A 19,468-nucleotide genomic window follows, 5' to 3' on the forward strand; every position below is an offset into this window, starting at 1 on the left:
GGACCTTTGGTCTGACCCAGTAAGGCCGTTCTTATGTTCTTATGAGCAGTGGAGAGGTGATTTTCCCTCTGTATTTGCCACTGGTGCGACCGCTGCTGGGATGCAGTGCCCAGGTCTGGTGCCCACAATTCAAGAAGGCTGTTGGTAAGTTGGAAAGGGGTCAGAGAAAAGCCAGGAGGATGATTAAAGAAAACCTGCCTTATAGTGAGAGACTCAAGGAGCTCAATCTATGTAGCTGAACAAAGAGCTGGTTAAGGGGTGAGTTGATCCCCGTTGCGAGGTTGCACTCCATATGTTCATGGAAATATGCTTATGAGTGTAAATATGACAGAACCTAGATATGCCATGTGACATATCTTTGCAAAGGTTATGATCTACTGAATATATTCATCCTATTTGTAGGCATGTATCATTTTTATATCAGAAGCTATGAGCGTTGGCTCTATGCTTGTATTTGAACTGTTTGCTATAGGAAACACATAAGGGAGGTTTGGCCAACATATTGTGAAGGGATGATTCAAGTAATTGGGAGTACTTAACTATAATGGACTTTGGGAGATGCCAATCCACATCTGAGCTTTCCTGGGAATGTTCAAACTAACATGTAAACAATGGTGTCGGCCTGCAAAAAAGCTGAATCATTCCTGGACATGTGACTTGCCCAGGTGGCTACAAACTCCATCTTGTCGCTGTGATTTTGCCCTGAAGGACAAAGGGGTTTCCGCCCACAAGAGAGAGAATATAAAAGGCCCTGGAAGCCTCTCCAATTTGTCTTCAGCTGGCTCAAGAGACGGCCTCTCCACCCCAAAAAGATGCCTGAAAGAAACTGGAACAAAGGACTGTAACTATGAAGGTGTGAGTGATTGCTGGACCCAGGCCATAAACTACAACATTGTTCTGAAAAGGATTGTACCTGAGATAACATCTAGGGTGAGAAATTAGTATTTGTAACTAGATCCTTAGTGTATTACGTTACCCTTGCGTGTTTTGTTTTATTTCGCTTGGTAACTTACTTTGTTCTGCCTGTTATTACTTGAAGCCACTTAACTCCTACTTTTTACACTTAATAAAATCACTTTTGTTTATTAATGAACCCAGAGTAAATGATTAATACCTGGGGGAGCAAACAGCTGTGCATATCTCTCTGTCAGTGTTATAGAGGGTGAACAATTTATGAGTTTATCCTGTATAAGCTTTATACAGAGTAAAACGGATTTATTCCGGGTTTAGGGTCCCAGAAAGACTGAACACTGGGTGCTGGGAAAGTCCCTGTTAACTGAGAAGCCCCCGGACCAAGTGAAGCTCAGTTTCTGTGAACTGCAGGGGGAGTGGCCCAACTTCTTGGTCTGTGCTGGAACTGACTGGTGTGTCTAGCTCAGCAAGACGGGAGTGGAGGGAAGCTTTTCTGGCAGGGGGGTTTGTTCTCAGTGGTCTCCTGGCACATCTAGTGACAGTCTTGAGGGAGTTTCTGTGACCCATCACACCCCTCTATAGGTACCTACGTGGGGAACAAATATTTAATAATGGGCTCTTCAATCCAGGCGAGAAAGGTCTAACCTGATCCAAGGGCTGGAAGATGAAGCTAGACAAATTCAGACTGGAAATAAGGTGTATGTTTTTGACAGGGAGGGGAATTAACGACTGGAATCATTTACCAAGGGTCATGGTAGATTCTCCATCACTGGCAATTTTTCATCCCAGCCTGGCTGTTTGTCTCACAGCTCTGCTCTAGGTGTTATTGTGGGGCTGGTCCCTGGCCTGTGATATGCAGGGGGTCAGACTAGATGATCACAGCAGTCCCTGCTGGCCTCGGAATCGCTTAATTGATTCCACCCTCCACTTCCCTTTTCAGGTTCCAAAGAAGGAGACGGGGGGTGGAGGGGGAAGCTGGCGACTGCGACGCCGGCTGACAGACAGATGAGAGAAGGGGAAGGAGCGAGCTTCACTGTTGTGGCTGCCACCCCACCATCTCCTAGAATCCTGGACCATCTTTGTCCTAAGCTAGAGAGCTGTCCTGACCATACAGGGCCAGAGAGAGGGACCCAGATGACATCACCAGCTCTGGCTAACTCCTGAACACCATCTGGGATGGGAGACTTTGTGACTCCCACCCCCAGTGTGTTCTTTTCCTTCCCCACCTTATTTCCTCTCTCTTTTCCTTCTGTCTAATCAGATCCTGGCTTAGCCAGCAAAGACTGCACATTGTGTAACATGCCTGTTAGCATGTGACCAGACATGCAGCTCAAGGCGATGCCCTAGAGAGTTTGCCAGGACCCAGAGTGGCAGATCAGCCCGTGTACTTGTGCAATCCAGATCAGTGAGGGGCTGTGTCACTCCTGCCCTGCAACCTGGGGTGCCTCACAATGCTGTGGTGTTGTAGCTCCCAGCCTGGGCCATCCACAGACAGCCCGCAGCATGCAGGTCCCACCCTGAGCATCTGGGTATAGCCACAGCCCTGGTCCAGTGGCTCTGACTCCAGCAGCCCTTCAGCAACACACCAACCACCCTCTGGCTTCTAGCAGCCTTGGTTACTGCCTGCAGGGTGACCCCAACACACTCCCAGTCCCGGAATTTCCCAACAAGTTGTGTTCTTCACCGTCCAGCCCTCTCTGGGGCAGCTCAGACAGTATAGAGCTGTTGCCCCTGTAAGGGGTCAGTATCCAACAGTTCGCTGCTTTAACTGGAGTTACCCAAACAGCTCACTTCAAACACAACACTGGGTTAGTTTAGATTAAAAACAAAACAAGGTTAATTAACTCCAAAGAGGTAGGTTTTAAGTGAGTACAAGTGTAAGGCATTAAAGTCAGAAATAGGTAAAAGAGAAACAAAGATAAAAATCTTCCTAGTAGATAAAACTTAACAAGCTGGACTTGGTTCAAGGTAAAATCCTTACCACATGTTCCCAGCCACAGGGTGACCAAATTCTCAGGTCAGGATCCCCCCAAAGCCAAAGGACTGGTTCCTTTGTCTTCTTAGATGATGTATATACTGGGATGTTTTTGCCCCACACGTTTATAGTTCAGTCTCCCTTTGAAATGCATTTTCCTGAGGGTCACCCCTAGATAACGTTCCTTCCTGCTTGAGGACAGAGACATGGAGTCTTGCCGTGAAAGAGGTTCCATGTTGTTGCTAAAATGCAGATTGATCTGTTCCTGCCCCCCTTCCTTGCCAAAGAATGGCCACTTGACCCGTGATTGCCCATTAGCTTTGATGATACCTGGCTAGAGGCGTCAACTTGTCTATCTTTGAGGAGCAGGTCTACCCCTCTCTGGACTTGTTGGTTACCACATTTCAGTTATGATTTCAGCTTGGGTTGAGAACTTTACATACAATGCTGCTAGACACATTTTCCCCATGACATTACTGACCACTGAGTTACTAGTTTTCAAATGATACCTCACACGGCACATTTTGTACAAAGATTATTACAGCGGTGTGTAGAGTGTGAATACAGGGTGCAGCGGTCACAGAGCTGGGCCTGCCTTGTTCCAGCAGTGAGGGTACAAGCAAGAATCGATGCCAAAGACAGACGTCAGTATTTTCACTCTTAGCTGTTCTTGTCTCCCTGTGCTGCATGTGTTTGTCTTGTTTTGTCTTCTAGGAAACGGGATCGGACTGCAGCCTCAACATCCACTGCTCCCTGCCAGCTCAACCAACCTTGGCTCTGTTCCCCCAAAAGACAGCTGGGACCATCCTGACTACCCCTAACAGACTGTCAGACAAGGGGTAGTCAAGATGGCCCCAGATAAAGGGATGGGAACAAGGCTGTAGTTAATGTCACCCTTCTGCCAGGTGGAGTCAGCAGTTACAAGGGCTGGGTTCAATATCTAGGAGTTCTCTTTTAATAATACAACACAGAACCAGCTCGAGCCTCTGTAACACCGACAGGCCCTGGTCATCAGCAGGAAGGATCAAACATGGGACCTCTGGAGCTTAGTGCATAAGCCTCTACTGCATGAGCTCAACGCCAACTGCCTGTTAGCTAAGGCTGTAGAGCAGACTCATTTAACTCTCTCTCTCCCTAATGGTCTCGGTGCCACTAGATGGGCCAGAACCCCACACCCAGGAGGTGTGTGGGTTACACCCCCACCCAACGACCTGGGACAATTACACACCATCCCTGGGTGCCTTTAAGAGGCAATACTTCCCCTCTCGCAAGCAGAGTGTGTGTGTAGAAAAGAAACTTTTAATAAAAAGTGGAAAGTAACCCTGCCTTAATTAGGGAAAACGCTGCAAGCAGGATTCAGAAGCATGTGACCATGAACAAAAGGCCCACCCCGGAGCACGTCGGGCAGTGTCCCTTGACTCAGGTTCTCGGCTTGCGGTGAGAAAGTCCAACAAACAGAAGTTCCTGCAATTTGCCGCTCCACTCTTCCTCCACCGCACCCCACTCTCAATTATTGTCCTTGGGCAGTGACGACCCAGAGTTCAGAGGTGCATTCATGTGACTTCACCTCCCACCTTGGGGGAGGCACCTTGGCTCACTCTGCTGCCACTCACTCCACCTCTGGAGTCTCTGGAGGTCCCAGCACTTAACAGAGCTCTTAGCAATCTCAGCTGTCAGTTCAGGAGCCTCCCTGCTAGTGCCACTGGGCAGGCCCCGCCTCCAGTGGTGTTAGATGCTGCTTGTAATTACTGGAACTGGGAGCACTGGCTGCTGGGAGTCTGAAAGGACAGGAAACAGGAAGGAGGCGGAGGAGTTGAGAGGCTGGGAGAGAGCTACTGAGGGTGCAGCAGCAGCTTGGTAAAGAGGTTTCCACTTTAAAAATAAAGCCCTGTTGAAGTTTGTTAGTACCTTGCCTGGTTGCTACAACATTTTGGCGACGAGGATGGATCTTCTGGCTCTGAACCCACCTGCACCCTTTCTGCAAAGCCCAGGTGAGCCTCCAATTGCTTTTACTGCCTGGATCCATATGTTTGAGACTTATTTGCTTGCAATCAGTGCTACAGAGATTTGTGAAGTAAGAAAGCGTGCTCTGCTAATCCACTGCCTTGGAGCAGAAGGGTAGCATATATTTTACACTTTTCCCCTTGCAGATGCTAAATATGAGACTGCATTAAAGAACGTTTTTGTGCCAAAAGTGCTAATTGCTACAGATTTCGCCAGCATGTGCAGAAACCAGGGGAGACTATAATGCAGTATATTGCTTCCCTGAGGAGTCTGATTGTAACTTGTGACTTTGGGAATATGGCAGATGAGATGATTAGAGACCAGCTCATTGAGAAAACAACCATGCTTCATGTAAGAGAACGCTTACTTCTAGAACCACAACTTACACTAGAGAAAGCAATAACCATTGCTACTCAGATTGAGTCAGCTACAGCTGAAGCCAAAATAATGAGCATGGATACAGAAGGCACAGTCCAGGCTGTAAAAAGAAATGGAGTACTTGTGGCACCTTAGAGACTAACAAATTTATTTGAGCATAAGCTTTTGTTAGTCTCTAAGGTGCCACAAGTACTCCTTTCCTTTTTGCAGATACAGACTAACATGGCTGCTACTCTGAGTCCCGGCTGTGACTCCTTCGCAGAAAAGTTCACTATCACTGCAGACAAACAATTACAAGAGGAAAACTAATGAAAAACCACCAAATCAGCAAATTCAAAATACAGTAAAAGCTTGCTTTCACTTTGGATCCCCACAACACCTTGCAAGCTGCACAGGATGTCCGGCAAAAGTAGCTCAGTGCAATCATTGCAAAAAGATTGGGCATTTTGCTAAAGTATGTTGCAGCAGCCAGTTCAATCAACAGGTGCATGCAGTTACAATACCAGATGTTACTGTGCTGAGCGTGGACAAAATCACGACTGCACATATTCCAGAACAAATAAAGTGCACTGTAAACATTTCCGTCATACCCTCAGGCAAATCACACTCTTTTCAGCTAATGGACACTGGCTCAGCAGTATCTATATACTACCTGATTCCATCGATTTGCATTACTTTAAAGATATGCCTCTTACTCAACCCAAACGTCACTTGGTGTGCTGTTTGAAAAACCATATTCCAGTACATGGCTGCCTGCCAGCAATAGTTACTTTTGGTGATTGCTGTGTAACTGCAGAGTTCTACATTGTCCACAAAGGCACTCCTATCCTTGGCAGAGATTTCTTGGCTGCTTTAAATCTCAGGGTAGCTAAAGGACGAATTGATCTTCTTCAGCAAAGCACTCTTGCGGTACACACACCAGTTTCAGCTGGGACCCAACACCAGGTTGAGGAGAAATTCAGCTGTGCTTATGGGTTTCTGCGTAAAGTTAAAATGTGGAATAATGTGATGCCTGTACGACAGAAGTTACGGCGCTTACCATTTTCAGTCAGGGGAAGCTGTTTCAGAGGAACTTAGAAAACTTGTTCAAAAGGACATTATTGAAGAGATTGACTCCTCGGAATGGGTTTCACATATAGTAGTGACGCAGAAGAAGGGTGGAGGCATTCACCTTTGTGTGGACTTAAGGGAGCCAAATAAAGCTATTGTGATTGACAGCCATCCTCTTCCTCACACAGAAGAAGTATTTGCAGAACTCCCCGGAGCAAAGATGTTTTCTATTCTTGATTTGCAGAGCGCATACCACCAGGTTGTGTTGCATGAAGATAGCAGAGACCGCACAGCATTTATTACACATGAGGGACTATTTCGTTTTAACGTGTTCCATACGGGCTCTCATCTGCCCCAAGTGCCTTTCAAAAAATGATGTCATTGTGTAGCGGGGTTGTTACCCGCTCCTGCCCTGTGGGGCTTAAAAGACAGCTCTGGGAGAGAGCCAGGGCTGAGGGCAAGAAAAGCTAGGCTAATTGGGGAAATGGCCACACTGGGCCATGCCCTAATCAGGCCACAGCTGGGCCTATAAAGGGCCTGATAGGCTGAAGCTTAGCTAGAGTCTCTCTCCGTGTTCAGAGAGGAAAGGGCCTGGCTGCAGGAACCTGAGGGAATACCTAGATTGGAGCAGGGCTGAGGGGGAAAGGCCTTGAGAGCAGGGGAGTTCCAGCCGGGAAACCCCCGGGCTGTGAGGACTAGATTAAGGCCTACTAGGTACTGGGGTTGCCCACAGGTAGACAGTGGCAGCAGGTCCAAACCCCCTCGCCTGCGATGAGTGGCTGACACACTGCAGTCTGCCCCCGGGGAGCAGGTCTAAGTGGTGACTGGCAGTAGCCAAGACTGAGGCGAGGTGGGGGTAGTGGGTGAGGGTTCCCCTGGGTGGGGAGATCCCGAGACTGAGGGGTTGCTGCTAGAGGGGCAGCACTCCAGACAAAAGGGCACCGGGTCTGGGAGGGACACGGGGGCCAGTGATAGGCAGATCACCAGACAGCAGAGGGCGCTCTAGAGGCTGATGAGCTGATTCCCAAGGACAACCAGCAGAAGGCGCCACCGGGTGAAGTCCAGCTCTATTACACATTGATTCTGAAGAATCAACATGGAGTTCAGTGCTATCTGGATGATATTATCGTGTTTGGAAATACTTCAGAGGAGCATGACAATAACCTGCAGTCTGTACTAAACTGCATCAGCAAAGCAGGCCTCATGCTCAATAGGTCCAAATGCAAGTTTAGACAAACTGAACTCTCCTTTCTGGAAAAAGAAAAGGAGTACTTGTGGCACCTTAAACAAATAAATTGGTTAGTCTCTAAGGTGCCACAAGTACTCCTTTTCTTTTTGCGAATACAGACTAACACGCCTGTTACTCTGAAATCTGTCTCCTTTCTGGGGCATACAGTTTCACAGGCTGGACTAAAACCTGATCCAGATCATATCCTGGCAATTTCAAATACTCCTCCTCCAACAGATTTGCAAACCTTATGTTCCTTCTTGGGTCTTACCTCCTGGTATGCAAAATTCATTCCCAATTATGCTTCTGTCATTGAACCGTTACGAGAATTACTACGGAGAAGTTCAACCTTAGCGTGGACAATGGAGGCACAAGCTAGTTTCGAAACAGTGAAAGACTTGATTGTACATAGTCCAGTACTTGCGCTATTCAGTCCAGCATTGCCCACAATTGTAACTACTGATGCTTCTGATTACGGACTTGGGGCTGTCCTCACACAACTGCATGAGGAGAACACAGAGAGGACTGTTGCATTTGCTTCAAGGACACTAAGTAATGCTGAGAGGAAATATTCTACAGTTGAAAAAGAAGCACTTGCTTGTGTCTGGGCTACTGAAAAATGGAGAACTTACCCGTGGGGCCGCACGTGCAAGTTGCGCACAGACCACAGCCCTTTGACGACGTCGCTCACCATGAAAGGACTGGGAAGAGCAGGATATCGTATTGCTAGATGGTCTGCAAGACTACTCTTCTTCAATTATGAACTGGAATATAAGCCTGGAAACCAAAACGTGGTCACCGATTGCCTTTCTCGCCTGCCTTTGCCTTCACCAGATGGTCCACCGGAGGATGAGGATGTCGTGGTTGCGCTTATTACAAGCGCTCTCACTGCAGTTACAAGAGAACAATTTCAAGCTGCTTGTTCAGCGTGTCCAATTCAACAAAAACTACGGGAATTTCTGACAAAGAGATGGCCCAGTCACCCTAAAAACCTTGACCCAGTTTTGCTGCCTTATTTTAGAGTTCGGGATGAACTTTCTTTGCTTGATGGCTGTGTGCTACGAGGTACGCACTGGCTACTTGTGCCAGAAGAATTACAGTCAAAACTCATACACCTGGCACACGATACTCATCAAGGAATTGTCCGAACCAAACAACGACTACGGGATCTGTATTGGTGGCCAGGGATGGACTCTCAAACTGAAGCACTCATAAAATCCCATGTCACTTGCCAAATGCATGATAAGACAGCAGTGACATGTATCCCTCCATTACAGCCTGTTCCTCTTCCTGAATCTGCATGGGGAAAAAGTGGCAACTGACGTTGTAGGACCCTTTGATACTGCTCCAATTGACTGCCCTTATGCCATCGCTTTAATAGACTATTTCAGTAAATGGCCTGAGGTAGCGTTTACATTGCAAATCTCTTCTGCTACAGTAATTAAGTTCCTCTCTTCAGTTTTTAGCAGGGAAGGTAACCCCAAAGAACTGGTTTCAGATAATGGTAGTCAATTTACTTCCCTGGAGTTTGAAACTTTTCTAGCAGAGAGGAACATTTTTACACAGAAGGTCATCCCTATATTACCCTCAAGCCAATGGGGAAATCGAACGGTTTAACAGAAGTGTGAAAGAGAGTTTGCAAACGGCTAAACTGGAAGGGTGATTGTGGATACCCTTCACTACTGATTTCTTGCAAGCATACCGGGCTACACGACATGCCACCACGCAAAGATCGCCTGCAGAGTTACTGCATGGGAAACAGATGAACACTAAACTGAACCTTGCTGGATTGTTAAAGGCCTGAGCTGATGCCTCAACCAAGGATGATGTGAAAAAAACAGTTGGACAGAACCAAACGAAGTCTAAGTCTTTCGCAGACAAGCGGTGGGGTGCTAAGGAACCAAAGTTTGAGTGCGGTTCCTTCGTTAGAATAGGAAAACCTGGAATTTTATGCAAAGGGGACCCTAAATTCACAGCTCCTCTTAAAATCATACAGAAGAAGTGACCTTTCACCTATCGACTTTCTGATGGGTGGGTATGGAATGCTTCTTCTCTGGCACCCGCCTATGCACCAAGAGGAGATTATGCCAACACCCAGTCTGCATTGGGTGACTTCACCATAGTACCAACACGAGAAGACATTGACCTGGAACCGGGGCTTGAGGGACGGCCTGTCAGACCCAGACGACCACCTGTCTGGACTAGAGACTGTGTTATGTAGCATCTGCAGTGTTTTCAGTGTCATATTTCTGCCAACGGTATAGTGTCTTATTTCCTATTTGTTCCTGTGGCTAGAACAACAATGTTTATTTTAATTGGGAGAGTTTCTTAAGAGAGGCGGGAATGTGGTGTTCAGATGCTGCTTGTAATTATTGGAACTGGGAGCACTGGCTGCTGGGAGTCTGAAAGCACAGGAAATAGGAAGGGGGGGGAAGTTGAGGAGGGGAGTGAGAGCTATCAAGGGTGCAGCAGCAGCTTGGCAAAGAGGTTTCCACTTTAAAAATAAAGCCCTGTTGAAGTTTGTTAGTACCTTGCTTGGTTGCTACAGCACCACCAGAGACACTGTCTCTTCACAGTCCTCATGCTTTGGCCTTGTTATCCCAGATTTTCTCTCTCGTGAGCCACAACACGAGACTTTCAGCTGAGGCTTAAGCTCTGTCCACACTAGCGAGTTGACAGCAGCACCGCTGTAAGGTCTCCCATGCAGCTGCTCTACGTCGGCGGGAGAGCGCTCTCCTGCCAGCATCCTTAAACCACCCCCAACGAGCATCTCCTGCTCACATCGTGCTGTCCACACCAGTGCTTCTGTCGGTGAAACGTAGGTCACTGAAGGGTGTGTTTTTCACACCCCGAGCAACATAAGGTATACTAACAAAGTGCTAGTGTAGATATAACCTTAGTCACTCTGTGATCACACAGTGGGGAGAGGGAGGGTCATGTGGTGTCTAGGACCTTCAGGCAGGACCCACACCACAAGAGAGAAACACCTAATCCTACCCTCTGGCATCTCTACTGGGCTCAGCACCCCTGCCCCCTGCTTAGCAGGCACCGTTCAGTGGAGGGTGAGCCCCTCAGTCAGGGCACGCCAGATACAGTTATGCTGCCCTGGATTCACACAACAAGGATAACAATCCTTTATTACCGCTGCCCCCAATAACAAAGAGACCTGCAACCCAACACCTGCCAAAAGTGATCATTTGGGCAAAGCAGCCCCATCATACTGTGCACCTAGGCAGAGTGGGTGTGTTGGCTCCTGAAGTCCTCTTCCCCAGCTCATCACTAGATGTCAGGGGGAAGCTCATGCTGACCCTGCTTACATTAAAATGAAAGTCTTACTCAATACTTTATATTTCAAAAGCTTTGATTATTTTTGCTTCTTTTCTGTATCATTCATTCAAGGTTAAAAGGATGTTTAATGGCATGTTTGCCATGGACCAGTGGTTCCCAAACTTTAACAGCCCACGAACCCCTTTCACTAAATTGTGGAATCTCATGAACCCCCTCCTAAAAATGAATATTTCCAGGGATTTAAGTTTAAATTTTCTTCGCACTCCGCAGGGATCCTGCTGCTGGACCCCATTGACCGCCCCGGTCAACTGAGCTCCACTGAGCTCGGACTGCAGGTCCCGCTGACCACCGGGGCTTGGGTTGCCAGCTCCAACTGCCCGGCCCCACTCTCCCTGGGGCTTGGGCTGCAAGCCCCAAGCAGAGCACTGGGGTTCGGGCTGCCAGCTCTCCCGCTGATGGGGACAGGGCTCGGGCTGTGTGACGAAGTGGGACTGTTCTTAATGTTTCCTCTAAATACTGTAGGGGTACCTCAGTTTCCCCTATGCATTTCTTAAGTCTCTAGGTGGTGGGATAAGGGGGTGTAATTGCTGCAGAGCAAAGGACCAGTGTACATAAATGGCCAACACTGTCTCCTGGCAACTGATGGCCTGGCCCTTCCCCCCAGCAAGGTGAGAGCTAAAGGGTTGGAGAACAAAGGAATCAGGTGCCCTCCTGGCCCGGGAAAGAGACAAAGCCCAGAGGAGGAGGGGCTGGAGGGAGTTTCAGTTTGGGGCTGGCTGGAGACATGGAGTGAAGGGCAGACGTGGTTGTCTGGCTCATTGACCCCCAAAATGAACCCGGCTAAGGGGTCCTGTTCTCTGTACCTACAAGCTCTGTTTTAAACCATGTTCTGTTGTCTAATAAACCTTCTGTTTTACTGGCTGGCTAAAAGTCACATCTAACTGTGAAGTTGGGGGGCAGGACCCTCTGGCTTCCCCAGGACCCCACCTGGGCGAACTCGCTGTGGAAAGCGCACAAAGGGGCAAAGAATGCTAAATGCTCCAAGGTCAGACCCAGGAAAGTGGAAGCTGTGCAAGCTGTTTGCCCTAAAAACAGTCTGCTCACAGAGAGGAAACTTCACCAAAGTCCTGCCTGGCTTTGTAGGGAGCAGTTCTAGAGCATTGCCCGGGAACTCCGTAACAGGCTGCCAGCCCCAGCTGCCCAGCCCCGCTCTCCCTGGGGCTCGGGCTGCCAGCCCCACATGGAGCACTGGGGTTCAGGCGGCTGGCTCCCCCGCTGATGGGGCCAGGGCTTTGGCTGCCAGCTGCAACTGCCCGGCCCTGCTCTCCCTGGGGCTCGGGCTGTCTGCCCTACAACCGGGTCCCACCTGCTGCCAACAATGCCCAGGGTCCTCTGGCCGCCATGAGTGAAATTTTTCTGGTGAACGCCCTGTAACGTTCTGCAAACACCCAGGGGTTCATGAACCCCAGTTTGGGAACGATTGCCATGGACTAAACAGGATGAGGTTGTTGTATGCTGAACCCCAAGACTTGTTTAAAGTTGTTTAATGCTGGACAGTGCCAGGGTCATGTGAACCCCTTTGACTCTATGGGCCCCTTTATTCCTCTACATGAATATAGCACCCCCCACTCACCCTTATGCACATGCGCCCACAGAACAATCTCTACAACAACTTAAGCACGCGCGTAACTTTGCTCACAAGTGACTCCTATTACCTTGGGCCACAGGGCAGGGGATTGGCTGGCCCAGGGTGTGGGAATGGGCCCTGGGCCCTTTCCTCCCTACGGGGTACCAGCCCCTGGGGCCAGGGGCTGATCGACTGCTGGCTGGTTGAGCAGGGCAGGGAATGTGGGTTTCAGAATCACACAGTTCCATTCCCCTTGTCACTCATTCCACTCCTCCTGTACCAGATCTCCCACCAGCTGCTGAGGGGTGGCCCAGTGTGGGATTGAGGAGGATCCCACTGTGCAGAATGGCAATGGCTAGTAACAGCATCAGATGGAGGCAGGAACCCTTCCCAGGTGCCCATGGGAAGGGACCTCAGCCCCCAGGAGTCAGAGCCCTGCTGAGACCAGGCGGAGAGTGTGCCCAGCCCCATACAGCGGAGCATGATTTAGTGGGGGTTGGACTAGGTGACCTCCTGCGGTCCCTTCCAACCCGGATAGTCTATGATTCTCCCGCATGGGATCTGCTGCACTCTACCCATCCAGCAGTGTTGCCCAAGGGAGCTGGGCACGTGGGCCTGTTGGTTTAGTATCTGGAGGCTCTGAGCATGTGACCCCCTGCCAGCACCATGAAACCCTCACGCCATGCCGCTCTCCAAACAGGCCTCTCTGCCCGGCGTGCTGTGAGAGGAGGCCGGCGGAGCTGTGGGACGGGTGTGCAGGGCAGCTTGGGCTGAGGGGTCTGCAGACAGCCCTCGGCCTGGCTCTGCACCCCGCAGCTGCAGAGGAGCAGCCAGGCCAGCTGCCGGTACCGGAACCTCACTAGGGGCATCCTCATGCGTCAGCCCCAGAGCGAGAGACACTCCAGGGAAAACAGGAAACTTCAGCAGCAATTTTCCTTGGACAGAACCCAGCTCCCTCTCCCTGTGCTGGGCTGGCTCTGTTGGCCGAACAGGGGAAGACCCCCGTGTGAGCCTCTAGGTGCCCTGTTGGCACTTGGGGCTGGGGCGTCTCTCGCTGGTACCCCGCAGCCCTTGGGTCTCTGATCGGGCGCTCTCAGAGCTGGCTGGGGAGAAGGGGGCCGGTTGCAGGCTCTGTGCAGAGCCCAGCTTTGCTGAGAGGAAGTGGCCCAGGAAGGTTTGCACAAGCCGGTGAGACGCACGTGACCCTGGCAGCTCAGCAGGAGGAACTGGCTGCCACACCGCGCGGGGACAGGCGCATCGCTGGGTTGGGCTGGCTGCAATGGCCCCCTGGCAGCCCACCAAGAAGGAGAAGTATGGAGTTGGTGAGTGGCGCTCCCCGGGCCGCCCTGGTGGGGGTGACTGGCCCACTGGGCCACCAAAGAGCCTGTCAGAGCTGAGCGGGGCAGAGATGCCCAGCTGCAGGGTGGGGCTGCAGATTTTATTGCTCTGAGCCCTGTCTGGGCAGCTCTGGCCTCCAGGTCCTGTGAGCCGGAGCACAGGGCCCCATGTTCAGAGGTCAGCCCCTGGGCTGAGGGGCTGAGTGGGGCCCAGGTACCTGTGCTGGTTGGAGCTCAGGGGGGCTGAGTGGTGTCAGGTCTAGGTGGTGGTGGGAGCTGGGGGGCAGAGCCTGAGCGGTGTCAGGGATGGGGGGGCTGAGCAGTGTCAGGGCTGGGGGGGGCTGAGCAGTGTCTGGGTTGGGGGGCAGAGGCTGAGGAGTGTCTGGGCTTGGGGGGCTGAGTGGTGTCTGGTCTAGGTGGTGGTGGGAGCTGTGGGGGGCAGAAGCTGAGCGGTGTCTGGGCTGGGGGGGCTGAGAGGTATCTGAGCTGCGGGGGCAGGGGCTGAGTGGTATCTGGGCTGAGAGGGCTGAGCAGTGTCTGGGATGGGGGGGCAGGGTCTGAGAGGTGTCTGGGCTGGGGGGGCTGAGCAGTGTCTGGGCTGGGGGGCTGAGCGGTGTCTGGGTTGCGGGGCAGAGGCTGAGTGGTATCTGGGCTGAGGGGGCTGAGAGGTGTCTGGGATGAGGGGGCAGGGTCTGAGAGGTGTCTGGGATGAGGGGGCTGAGCGGTGTCAGGGATGGGGGGGCTGAGCGGTGTCAGGGCTGGGGGGGGCTGAGCAGTGTCTGGGTTGGGGGGCAGAGGCTGAGGAGTGTCTGGGCTTGGGGGGCTGAGTGGTGTCTGGTCTAGGTGGTGGTGGGAGCTGTGGGGGGCAGAAGCTGAGCGGTGTCTGGGTTGGGGGGGCAGGGGCTGAGCGGTGTCTGGTCTAGGTGGTGGTGGGAGCTGGGGGGGCAGAAGCTGAGCGGTGTCTGGGCTGTGGGGGCTGAGAGGTATCTGGGCTGCGGGGGCAGGGGCTGAGTGGTATCTGGGCTGAGAGGGCTGAGCAGTGTCTGGGATGGGGGGGCAGGGGCTGAGCGGTATCTGGGCTGGGGGGGCTGAGCGGTGTCTGGGTTGGGGGGCAGAGGCTGAGTGGTATCTGGGCTGAGGGGGCTGAGAGGTGTCTGGGATGAGGGGGCAGGGTCTGAGAGGTGTCTGGGATGGGGGGGCTGAGCAGTGTCTGGGATGGGGGGGCAGGGTCTGAGAGGTATCTGGGCTGAGCGGTGTCTGGGTTGGGGGGCAGGGTCTGAGAGGTGTCTGGGCTGGGGGGGCTGAGCAGTGTCTGGGCTGGGGGGCTGAGCGGTGTCTGGGTTGGGGGGGCAGAGGCTGAGTGGTATCTGGGCTGAGGAGGCTGAGCAGTGTCTGGGATGGGGGGGCAGGGTCTGAGCGGTATCTGGGCTGGGGGGCTGAGCAGTGTCTGGGTTGGGGGGGGCTGAGCGGTATCTGGGCTGGGGGGCTGAGCAGTGTCTGGGATGGGGGGGCAGGGGCTGAGAGGTGTCTGGGCTGGGGGGCTGAGCAGTGTCTGGGATGGGGGGGCTGAGCGGTGTCTGGGTTGGGGGGACAGAGGCTGAGTGGTATCTGGGCTGAGGGGGCTGAGCAGTGTCTGGGATGGGGGGGCAGGGTCTGAGAGGTGTCTGGGCTGGGGGGCTGAGCAGTGTCTGGGATGGGGGGCTGAGCGGTGTCTGGGTTGGGGGGGCAGAGGCTGAGTGGTATCTGGGCTGAGGGGGCTGAGCAGTGTCTGGGATGGGGGGGGCTGAGCGGTATCTGGGCTGGGGGGCTGAGCAGTGTCTGGACTGGGGGGGCAGGGTCTGAGAGGTATCTGGGCTGAGGGGGCTGAGCGGTGTCTGGTCTAGGTGGTGGTGGGGCACTAGGGGGGTTGAGTGGTGGTGGTAGTGGGGTGTCCTTGCGTCTCCTGCTCCCCAGGGCCATGTTCATTTGCCCCTCGGAGGTGCCTGCTCTGGGGCTGGGGCCTGGGAGTGCTACAGACCCACACTGGGCGCGCTTGTCCCTGGGGCTGTGAGCTCGGGACAGGCCTTGGCTCCAGCCCCCCACGCTGCCCCTGCAGGCGCCCAAGGCAGCGTGCGGTCGAACACAGCCCAAGGGCGGTGACTGGTGATAAGGGGTAAATGTTGAACGCTGAGGGGAACTGAGATCTGGGGCAATGTCCCCAGGGCCGAGGTGGATTCTCCGTCCCCGGCAGGTTTTCTGTCCGGACTGGCTGCTTTGCTAGCAGACCCGCTCACGGGTTCTCGTGGGGCCGGGCTCTGCCTGGGCCAGCCCCGCTCACACTAGAGAGTCGCAGTGGTCCCCGTGGCCTGGAAAGGCTGGCTCGCGTGCGAGGATGAGTTCTACTCGTGGCCCCACGCCACACGCACGGGCCTTTCCCCCCATCCCCCTGCCGGGAACCCGGGCTCAGTCCCTGCCTCCGGCCGGTCACACATGGCACACAGCGAGCCAGGGCCTGCCAGAGCTGCAGCCAGCCCGCAATGCACTGGGCAGCACCGCTGCCCCCCCCACCCCCAAGGCAGTGCCCTGCACCAAGGGGGGGTCTCCTGCTGAGGACCGCTGCTTGAACCTCTTCCCCTTCCCGCTGCCTCTGCCCAGCCCCCAGAGCCACTGGGGTCCAGACACTGAACCCTGGCCTACGACTGCAGCGTCCCTGGAGGGACAGAGATGGTGCCATGAGGGACCCGCGCACCAGCAAGTGCCCTGGCGGGAGGTCACGCACTGCAGAACTGTGGGTGCAGTGCCCCAGGGGTGCCCTGGGGGTGACCAGCTGCTCCCCATTCACAGGTGTTGCTGGTTGAGTCCGTCGCTGCTTCTCCATGGCTCCTTCTCACCTGCTTTCCCTCCAGGCCCAGAAGCAGCCCCACGACACCCCCCTGCACCCTCCGCTCAGCCCCCGAGACCCCCTACACCTTCCGTGCAGCCCCACGACACCCCCATGCATCCTCCGCGCAGCCCCCCAAGACCCTCCTGCACCCTCCGTGCAGCCTCTGAGCTCCCCACCAATAACATGTGCTGGGCATGGGGGCCATACTGCTCCTCAGGGGCAGTAAGTGGGTTCTGAGGAGTGTGGGCGGGGTACGGTGCGAGGCCTTGTCGGTGTGAGTCCATGTGTCTGGGGCAGCCAGAGAGCCAAATCTCGCCTCATATTCTCACACTTGCATTATGATGGTAGCCTGTTCCGGAGCCAGGAATAGAGCCCGGGGCTCCTGCCATCTAACCCAGATGGGCGGGGGGGAGGGGAGGGACCAGAGCCAGGAATAGAGCCCAGGGCTCCTGCGCTCTAACCCAGATGGGCGGGGGGGGAGGGGAGGGACCAGAGCCAGGAATAGAGCCCAGGGCTCCTGCGCTCTAACCCAGATGGGTGGGGGGGAGGGGAGGGACCAGAGCCAGGAATAGAGCCCAGGGCTCCTGCGCTCTAACCCAGATGGGCGGGGGGGAGGGGAGGGACCAGAGCCAGGAATAGAGCCCGGGGCTCCTGCGCTCTAACCCAGATGGGCGGGGGGGGAGGGGAGGGACCAGAGCCAGGAATAGAGCCCGGGGCTCCTGCGATCTAACCCAGATGGGCGGGGGGGGAGGCGAGGGACCAGAGCCAGGAATAGAGCCCAGGGCTCCTGCGCTCTAACCCAGATGGGTGGGGGGGAGGGGAGGGACCAGAGCCCGGAATAGAGCCCAGGGCTCCTGCGCTCTAACCCAGATGGGCGGGGGGGGAGGCGAGGGACCAGAGCCAGGAATAGAGCCCGGGGCTCCTGCGCTCTAACCCAGATGGGTGGGGGGGAGGGGAGGGACCAGAGCCAGGAATAGAGCCCAGGGCTCCTGCGCTCTAACCCAGATGGGCGGGGGGGAGGGGAGGGACCAGAGCCAGGAGTAGAGCCCGAGGCTCCTGTGCTCTAACCCAGATGGGCGGGGGGGAGGGGAGGGACCAGAGCCCGGAATAGAGCCCAGGGCTCCTGCGATCTAACCCAGATGGGCGGGGGGGGAGGGGAGGGACCAGAGCCAGGAGTAGAGCCCAGGGCTCCTGCGCTCTAACCCAGATGGGCGGGGGGGAGGGGAGGGACCAGAGCCAGGAATAGAGCCCGGAATAGAGCCCGGGGCTCCTGCGCTCTAACCCAGATGGGCGGGGGGGAGGCGAGGGACCAGAGCCAGGAGTAGAGCCCGAGGCTCCTGCGCTCTAACCCAGATGGGCGGGGGGGAGGGGAGGGACCAGAGCCCGGAATAGAGCCCAGGGCTCCTGCGCTCTAACCCAGATGGGTGGGGGGAGGGGAGGGACCAGAGCCAGGAATAGAGCCCGAGGCTCCTGCGCTCTAACCCAGATGGGCGGGGTGTGGGGAGGGGACCAGAGCCAGGAATAGAGCCCGGGGCTCCTGCGATCTAACCCAGATGGGCGTGGGGGGGAGGGGAGGGACCAGAACCAGGAATAGAGCCCGGAATAGAGCCCGGGGCTCCTGCGCTCTAACCCAGATGGGCGGGCTGTGGGGAGGGGACCAGAGCCAGGAATAGAGCCCGTGGCTCCTGCGATCTAACCCAGATGGGCGTGGGGGGACCAGAACCAGGAATAGAGCCCGGAATAGAGCCCGGGGCTCCTGCACTCTCTGCATAGACCTCCCTCTCGCAGAGCCCTGCCTGCGGCAGGAAGCCTTGCGTTGCAGGCTCCTGCTGTCACTTTCCTCTGCGGTATTTTCTGTTCCTGCTTTTCTCACAAGCTGCCTCTCAGCAGATGAGTTAGTGGAACTGTTTCCGCGGCTGCCCCCTGCAGCTGAACTGTCCCTTTGGCCCCCCGGGCGTTACCCCTGCCTGCTGCACTCACGCAGGGTCCCAGAGGCTGAGCCAGACTCAGTGTCCCAGGTGGCTTGTGCTGGGCTCAGGGCCCCGCTCGCCTGGCTGGGAGGCAGGACAGCCCAGGGGCGAGGGGCTGGCTTGCGACTCAGGAGCTCCAGGTTTCATTCTGGGCTGCTGGAAGGACTTGCTGAGCAGCCTAACCAGGGTTCAGCACCCATCAGTGGGGCCAGATGTCAGGCCCACCCAGCAGTGCGGGCTGATCCTGGCCCTGTCACTGCACGGGGTGGGGAAATATAGGTTGGAGTCAGCAAGGGGTCTGAATGCCACGATGATGGGCCACAGGGCTGTGGGGCTGTGCATATGTCACAGACTCCCCGGGCGATGCTCTGACCTGCTGTCACGGAGTCCCTGGGCGATGCTCTGGAACTGCTCCCCATGAAGCCAGTCAGGACTCTGGGGGAGCCTCCTCTCTCTGAGCAGACTGTCCCCAGGGCAAGAAGCTCACCCGGCTTCCACCTTCCTGGGACTGACCTCGGAGCATTCAGCATCCTCTGCCCCTCCGTGCACTTCCCCCAGCGAGTCCACTCAGGTGGGGCTCCTGGGGAAGCCAGAGGGTCCTGCCCCCCAACTCCGCAGTCAGACGTGACTCTCAGCCAGCCCGTAAAACAGAGGTTTATTAGATGACAGGAACATGGTCTAAAACAGAACTTGTAGGTGCAGAGAACAGGACCCCTCAGCTGGGTCCATTTTGGGGGGCAGTGAGCCAGACAACCCCGTCTGCCCCTCACTCCATGTCCCAGCCAGCCCCAAACTGAAACTCTCTCCAGCCCCTCCTCCTCTGGGCTTTGTCCCTT

At 54.6% G+C, this 19,468-nt stretch overlaps 1 protein-coding gene across 1 annotated transcript in view; it reads left to right on the forward strand.

Annotated features, from left to right (window-relative positions):
* The first annotated feature begins 13,712 nt into the window (after positions 1 to 13,712).
* LOC144264379 (dedicator of cytokinesis protein 2-like) overlaps positions 13,713 to 19,468 on the forward strand; it is a 336,931-nt gene continuing 331,175 nt past the window's right edge. The window contains exon 1 of the mRNA XM_077816134.1: positions 13,713 to 13,784. Coding sequence (XP_077672260.1) covers positions 13,742 to 13,784 — 43 coding nt within the window. The 5' untranslated portion in view covers positions 13,713 to 13,741. The remainder of the gene's footprint in view (positions 13,785 to 19,468) is intronic.

The sequence above is a fragment of the Eretmochelys imbricata genome, chromosome 4, assembly GCF_965152235.1.
Source record: "Eretmochelys imbricata isolate rEreImb1 chromosome 4, rEreImb1.hap1, whole genome shotgun sequence".
Taxonomy (NCBI): domain Eukaryota; kingdom Metazoa; phylum Chordata; order Testudines; family Cheloniidae; genus Eretmochelys; species Eretmochelys imbricata.